The sequence below is a fragment of the Mangifera indica genome, unplaced genomic scaffold (genome assembly GCF_011075055.1).
Source record: "Mangifera indica cultivar Alphonso unplaced genomic scaffold, CATAS_Mindica_2.1 Un_0071, whole genome shotgun sequence".
NCBI lineage: Eukaryota > Viridiplantae > Streptophyta > Magnoliopsida > Sapindales > Anacardiaceae > Mangifera > Mangifera indica.
Genome location: NW_025401163.1, coordinates 138,910 through 146,716, shown reverse-complemented (window position 1 = coordinate 146,716; position 7,807 = coordinate 138,910). Strand labels below are relative to the sequence as shown.

The 7,807-nt window shown below is 34.2% G+C and overlaps 1 protein-coding gene across 1 annotated transcript; it reads left to right on the top strand.

Annotated features, from left to right (window-relative positions):
• Positions 1-3,237: 3,237 nt before the first annotated feature.
• LOC123207313 lies at positions 3,238-7,605 on the top strand. Its single transcript, XM_044624678.1, has 7 exons — positions 3,238-3,954; positions 4,567-4,806; positions 5,335-5,424; positions 6,281-6,430; positions 6,561-6,685; positions 7,075-7,204; positions 7,342-7,605. The coding sequence occupies exons 1-7, from the start codon at positions 3,388-3,390 to the stop codon at positions 7,465-7,467; spliced, it is 1,428 nt and encodes a 475-aa protein (XP_044480613.1). The 5' UTR covers positions 3,238-3,387; the 3' UTR covers positions 7,468-7,605.
• The last annotated feature ends 202 nt before the right edge of the window (positions 7,606-7,807 follow it).

Below are 7,807 nucleotides of genomic sequence, written 5' to 3'. Positions count from 1 at the left end.
AAAACATCAAGTGTTTGGGTCTGTAGTTCCAACACATCAAGACGTACAACCCGTTGGATATAAATGGGTATTTGTGAGAAAAAGAAATGAGAAAAATGAAATTGCTAGATATAAAGCCAAACTTATAGCCCAAGGCTTTTCCTAAAGGCCCGGTATAGACTTTGATAAAACATATGCACTTGTGATGGATATAATCACATTCAGATATTTAATCAGTTTAACAGTCTCTAAAAGACTTGATATACGTCTAATGGACGTAGTTACTGCTTATTTGTATAGAAAATTTGGATACTGAAATTTATATGAAACTCCTGAAGGATACAAATTGTCTGAAGCAAAAAGGGTCAATTCAAGAGGCATGTACTCAATTAAATTACAACGATCATTATATGGATTAAAGCAATCTGAACGTATGTGGTACAATCGTTTTAGTGAATATTTGAAAAAAAAAGGGTTATGTGAATGACCCTATATGCCCATGTGTTTTTATCAAAAGGTCAGAATCGGGATTTGTCATTATAGCAGTTTATGTTGATGATATGAATTTAATTGGAATTCTGAAGAGCTCTAAAAACTGTTGAATATCTGAAAAAAGAATTTGAATGAAGGATTTTGGGGAAAACAAAATATTGTCTCACCTTGCAGATCGAGCACAATTCAAATGAGATACTTATCTATCAATTAGCATATATTGAAAAATTATTAAAACGCTTTAATATGGATAAGAGTTACCTTTGAATACCCCAATGGTTGTTCGGTCTGTTGATCTAAAAAAAGGACCTATTTCGTCATAAAGAAGAAGATGAAAAGATATTTGGTCCTGAAGTACCATATCTTAATGTCATTGGAGCCTTATTATATTTGGCCCAATGCACGAGATCGGATATATCCTTTGCAGTTAATTTATTGGCCCGATTTAGCTTTGCACCAACCCGTCGTCACTAGAACAGGAATCAAACATGTACTCCGTTACCTATGTGGAACTAGAGATTTGAGATTACTCTATTCTGTCAAATCCCTCTAACATCCTAGTTTGGTTGGATATGCAGATGCTGATTATTTTTCTGACCTCATAAGGCCCGTTCTCAACGGGATATATTTTCACTTAATGACATAAGGTATATCATGGCGCTCCACCAAGCAAACCTTGGTTGCAACTTCTTCAAATCATTCAGAAATTTTAGCTCTCCATGAAGCCAACCGAGAATGTATATGGTTACGGTCTGTCATCCATCATATCAAAATGCATGCAGTCTTCCTTCCATAACACACTCATTCCATATTATATGAAGACAATACAACATATATAGCCAAATTAGAGGTGGGTACATCAAAGGAGACAAAACCAAACATATCTCATGAAGTTCTTTTACACTCATGAGCTCCAGCAGAGTAAAAAGATTAATGTCAAACAAATCAGATCCATGTGAGAATCTTGCAGATTTGTTCACTAAGACACTACCGACATTAACATTTGAGAAATTAGTGTATAATATCGGTATGCGGCGGCTCAACAAGCAACCAAGTTAATCCCACTACAAAGAGGGGGAGCGTTCATCAGGGGGAGCATTCATTAGGCAAAATTTTGAAGTATTGGACAAAAGATGCACTGTACTTTTTTTTCCTTCACTAAGTTTTGTCCCACTGGGTTTTCCTAGTAAGGTTTTTAATAAGACAATTTAAGCACGTCCAACGCTAACTTATAAGACATTTAATTATTATGTTCTTTTGCTTTGGTTTTTATCCCACTGGGTTTTTCTTTAGCAAGGTTAATATAATTATCTATAAGTGATGAGAATTCAAAGGGGAGTGTTATGCATGGTGGATTTTTTCACCCCATATTTTTTACTTTGGCCAAAAGAGATGGGAAGACATTAAATGCCTTAAAAACTTAGCTTGGAAGAAACCATTTTTATTCGCTGGAGAGGCGGCAAATTTTCTATAAATACCCCCCTCCTCTCCTTATGAAATTCTTTTACTTTATTGCTTTCTTCTTGCTTCTTTCTTTTGCCGTGGGTTTGATTTAATAAAATCATAACTCTCACTTCTACAATTCAATCACTTTGTTATTTATTTCATTATTTTATAACAAATTACTAATTTTTCTACTTACACGAGTTATTTTTGATTCCTGAGTGTTAATTTCACCATGATATTGTTGAAAAATATCCCCAATGGGAATGTTAATGATATTGCCATTGAGAGATAAAGGCTATTGACATCAAGCCCTTTTTTTTTGACTTTCTTGACATCAAGCCCTTTTTTTTGACTTTCTTGTGCAACATTAAGATCCAATAAAATCCAAACAAAACCAAGAGGGATAACATTATAAGCAAGGCAATTTTTTTAATAGTAAATAACTTTTCCCACCCCATGGTTGGCCCAACAATGTAAGAACACCACACCCTTAGGGGGCATAAATTATATTTTCTATCCCAAATTAAATATAAGAGAAGAAGAATATCTTCATCAACCAAGAATATTTTCTATCCCTTTGATTGACATCGAATTCAACATTGTATAGAAGGAGAAAGGGTGAGATCGGTGGAATGAGTTTTTGAAAATTGTAATTGACATCAAATAGAGTTGGAAAGAGGAAGATTTGTGTGTGGATAAGTTGTCAGAGGTTTGGTTAGCAGGGAATGAATTGGAAAGACAAGATCAGTACAAAAAATGAGTTGAAGATAATTAGATTGACACTAAAAATATATGTGAAAGTTGGATCAGTGTCAACTATAAGTTACCTAAAGTGAGAATACATTTAAAAGAGCGTGAAGAAAAATAAAGGGAGAAGAAGAAGAGGTTAATATAATTTTTATATATAAAGAGATTTGTTTTTTCTTTTATTAATTCAGGTAATATAATAATTTAAAAAAGTAATGATAATATAATAACTTTATACTGATAGGATAAACTCTGCGTATAATAATTAGCTTTATTAAATAAATTTTAATTTTAATTTTAATATATTATTAAAAAAATTTAAATTTATACTCTATTTTATATATAATTTTCTCTCTTACCATTCAAATAATTTTTGAAACTCAGAAAAATACACTTTTAGAGGCATCTATCGTGTTGAATAAGTTGACTATGTGTAACACGACAAATATATTTTAATTTTCTATCAAGAAAATCTCATCTCATCCACATTCTAATGCATCATGGCATCATCCACGTGGCAACGATTGAATCAATCTCCTTTTTCAAATGAAGTTTTACTCACCACAAAGCTTTCTGATTTTTTCATAGTCTCACTTTCCGGATTAAAAGAAAAAACCCTAATTTCACTTATTAAATCTAAGCCTGCAATTAGTTTATAAAATTATATACTCAAATATTCTAAATTCAAGTGAAAGATTTGTAAATCTAAAATTGATCGGTTCGATGTCAGTAGAGAGGTCGTTTGAAGTATGGGAGGAGGTCCAGCGCCATGGTCAAGACCTGGCGGACTGGTTGGTTCAAGGTTTCAGTGGTATAATTCAATCACACATTGCAAATCCGCCGTCGTTCTCGTGGCCAGACCTTAAAAAATCGAAACTTTTCGATTTAGAGTTTCCTATTGCGAGTTTCACCAAAAGAGATTTGGCTATTTCGGTCAGCAAACCCGATATTAACGGCGTTTTGGCCATTTTTGATATTGGTCACTGGATTGGGCAGGCTGGGGCTGACTTTGGGGCGTGTTTGAAGGGATTGGTTTATCAATTTTATAGACAGTTGCCTGTGCCTTTTAAGCACGAGGAGAGTGGGCTTAGACTGGAGTTGAATGGGATTGATAGTGGTTTGAAGAGGAGTGATGCGGGGTTGAGTGTTGAGGAAAGTTTTATAGTTAGAGAAAAAGAAAGAGAGAGACTGATAGGTGTTGGGGCCGTAGAGAATGATGGTAGTAATAATGTGGATGAAGAAACGGGTGGGCTTGATTTGCCGTCAGCTGCACATCTCGGTAGGCCACAGGTAGTTTTTTATCTGAAGGCAGTTTAGGTGATTTTATGGAGGTTTATAGTGTTTTTTTTTTTTTTTTTGGTGGGATTGTTGTATTGTATTGGTTTATGTGTATATGGTTAATATGCTTTTTATATGTTCTATAGTTATTTGATCTTGCTAGACCATTGTGTTAAATCAAATTCATCATGGTCTTATGCATCCGCAGGGGATCCAACTGACTAAGCTAGGTAGACACACATTAACTGTTTTTGTATATCTATGCTTGTTTGATATAGTGGTACTCTAATGTTTATATTGGAATGGGAGAAAGTTCTTTTGCAGAAGGGGTGGGTGCATCCATGATTGATAAGAAACCCTCACTGAGAAGCTACTAGACTAGATAATGGAATCAATGGATTTGTTTTCGGATCTTTTTTGCTTCTCAGGCAGATTCTCTATTGCTTTTTTTTTTTTTCACCAGCATCATAAGTATCTTGGGTTTCATATAGGAAAATTGTTTGATTTGTGCTTATTCAAATGTTTGTGGTTCTTGCTTAATTCTTGTGTACAAATTATTGATTAGAGACAAGACTTTCATTACAAAGTTTAGCTTAGTAAAGGGAGATGTTCTCTGTGATACAGGGGATCATAAATATTTCATCAACTTATGACAGTCGAACACATGACTTGGAAAGTTCTCTCATTGCAAGGGGAGATTTATGGAGAATAGAGGTATCAAATGGCTGTTCCACATCAGGGAATAACAACTCATCTCTTTTCCTTGTTCAGCTTGGACCAGTACTTTATGTTCGTGATTCAACACTTCTTTTGCCTGTTCATTTGTCAAAGCAACACTTGCTTTGGTATGGATATGACAGGAAGGTATGCAATCTTTAAATGTTACTTGGAGAGCAGTGTAAAATTGTATTATTAGCGATGACAGTGGTGACGTTGTTAAAGCTTTTAGTTTCATTGTTGTAAAGACCTTAAAATTATTCAAAAAAATTAACACAACCACCAAGACAGATTCTACTTGGTAGCAAAACAAATTAGCATAGCGGATAGGGTGATTTTGTTTTCTGATGTATATCTGTAAAGAAATTCTTATTGATTTCTTTCCCTTAAAATTGATTTGAGGATTTGGACATGGCAATACGTTTATTTTTATGAATCTCCAGGGCATTTTCATGAGTTGCTTTGTTGTTAATATATTGGTTCTAGTGCCATTGAAAATAATTGTTTGCATACCTTTTTTTCTTAACTTATTTAATATTCATATTGGTGATTTGTTTTACAACTTCATGATGCTAATGCAACTTGGTTTCCACAGCTTTTTACTGAGATGTTTCTACAGTATTATATCTAGATTTTCTTAAGTTTTATTTTTATTTTTTATTTTTTGGTTTTCAGAATGGAATGCATTCTATTTGTCCAGCTTTGTGGTCAAAGCATAGAAGGTGGCTGTTGATGTCAATGCTCTGTCTCAATCCTTTAGCTTGTGTAAGTTCACATCCTCTCTCTTTCGTAAAACAATGTGACTGATGATGTTCACAATTAGTTTACGAACATGAGTTTTGGTGGTTAAGAACTAAACCTTTTTCTTGCTTGAAAGGAATATGACTGCCCTTGTAATATGATAGTCATCATTTGTTTGTTTAGTGTTCTCATCTACAGTAGGTGGTTGGCTATGGTAGAAAAGCAGGATCACTGAACAGTTTCAATCATTTGGCCCTTCTTTGTTTCCTTCAAAATTTCAGTCAAACGGTTTTAGTTCAGAGATTTCATTTCATTTGTTCATTGGTGCTCTTTTTTTTTTTTAATAAAAAAATTTCGTACTGCTTTAATTGTCCTGATAATATCTGAATTAATGTACCTCAGCTTGCTTTTATGCAACTTGAAAATACCAAATAAGATGTTAGCAACTTCAATCTCATCACTTGATTATACACAGAACTTTTATATACAAAACGATGATGAGGCTAGTTGAGCCCCTTCTTGTGTAGTGTTAGCAGTCCTGAAGCATCTAGGTGGGTTTGATGTTGTGTTCAACCTTTCAATAAAATGAAAAGTAAACGAAAGTTTAAAAAAAAAAAAGAGAGATCTCTTTTTCTGCTTTGCCATTGTGGAACGAACACCGGGTTGTCTTTTTTAATGCTGCTGAGATCTGGCATTTGAATGAATGAGCTTTCTTATCTTGTTTTGACAATTAATATCTATTTGAAGGGAAGCACACATTACAAATAGAACAGATTGAAATAACTGGTTGATTTGAAACATGATGCGTTGCTGATAGAATTATTATTATTCTTCTCTGTATCATGTAAGTATCTCTAACTTATTCTCTCTTTGCATGCAGTCATTTGTGGATTTGCAGTTTCCAAATGGACAGTTAACTTATGTTTCTGGTGAGGGTCTAACTACTAGTGCTTTTCTACCACTTTGTGGGGGCCTTCTTCAAGCTCAGGGTCAATATCCTGGAGAAATGAGACTTAGCTTCTCGAGCATGGTTAGGTTTAAAATTTTGAATTAAAGTAGCCAAAATGACATTTAATTATGTGTAGTTTAAAAAATTTATCAACTTTTTGGTACCCTCGATTTTTGAAAATTAAACTCTTACCTTTCTAATATGGTATCAGAGTAAGTGGGGAGCACGTGTCACCCCAATGGTCCAATGGCCTGACAAATCGTTTACATTGGGTCTTGCACAAGCTTTGGCTTGGAAGAGGTCTGGTCTTATGGTGCGGCCGACCATTCAATTCAGGTATGCATTTTCAGTTATGTTATGAAAATGTGATTTTCCAATTATTTGATTTTTGGATATCTGATGTTTGTAGAAGAAATTAGCAACACCGCCCTTGTCATAATATTTGCTTTGTTGAGGAACTTATAGCAGAGCAACTACATCACAATAGTTAAATACCAAGTTGGTCTTAAGCTGCAAACCTGATTGTTTTCCTATCTAGGAAAAGAAAAAAGGTGCTGCAAAACCCTGTCTTCTTCCCATCCATGGAAGAAAAAAACAATGTGTATCTTAGAAAACCTGTCGAATCTGGGTCATTTTAGTTTCCCATTTATTCATCGTCTTCAGATTGCACCTTTTGCTATTCCAACTATATGATACTTACCATTGCTTTTTCAATCCCTGATCAGTTTTTGCCCCACTTTTGGTGGAAGTAATCCTGGGTTTCAAGCAGAACTTATTCATTCCTTGAAGGAGGAACTGAGCCTTATCTATGGCTACACATGCATGACACATCCTTCTGCATTTGCCTCAGTTTCGGTAAGTCAGACATTATGAAGTTACACATTGTCTGAACTTTGAATTTCTGCTTGGTAGTAGAATTATGAGTCATACTCATTTTCTTGTATTCTGTTACTGCAACTGCAACTGCAACTGCAACTGCAACTGCAATGCAGATTGGTAGGTCTAACTGGAATGGAAATGTTGGAAACTCAGGGATAGTGATGAGAGTTGATGCCCCTCTTTCAAGTGTTGGTCGACCTTCTTTCTCTGTGCAAATAAACACTGGCGTCGAATTTTGATTCTAATTTTTCATTTTTATTTACCCCCATAAGTGTATATAGTCAGAGGCTTATTAACAACTACTTGTGAATATGCAAACAATATATTGATCCATGCAAACAATTTTGATTCTAATTCTTTATGTTAAATTTTCTCAATCTACTGTGTTCTTTGTATTAAAATTCATATTGATCATTATAACATTTAATGAATTTAGTCCAAGTCCTAAATTTCTTTTCCAAAATGGAAGTGTTTGATAAATTACAGTAAATCTCATTTTACTTATCTTGACATCAATTAAAAAGGAGAAGATTGTTAAAGTGTTTTGGTTATTGTAAAAACAATCGAAATGTGCTAACT

Excerpts from the sequence above, each read along its gene's own strand:
- LOC123207313 (XM_044624678.1), top strand. The coding sequence starts at position 3,388 with ATGTCAGTAGAGAGGTCGTTTGAAGTATGGGAGGAGGTCCAGCGCCAT. Across the intron at positions 4,807-5,334 it reads GGTATGGATATGACAGGAAG|AATGGAATGCATTCTATTTG; the intron begins GTATGCAATCTT and ends TTTGGTTTTCAG. Across the intron at positions 6,431-6,560 it reads GACTTAGCTTCTCGAGCATG|AGTAAGTGGGGAGCACGTGT; the intron begins GTTAGGTTTAAA and ends ATATGGTATCAG.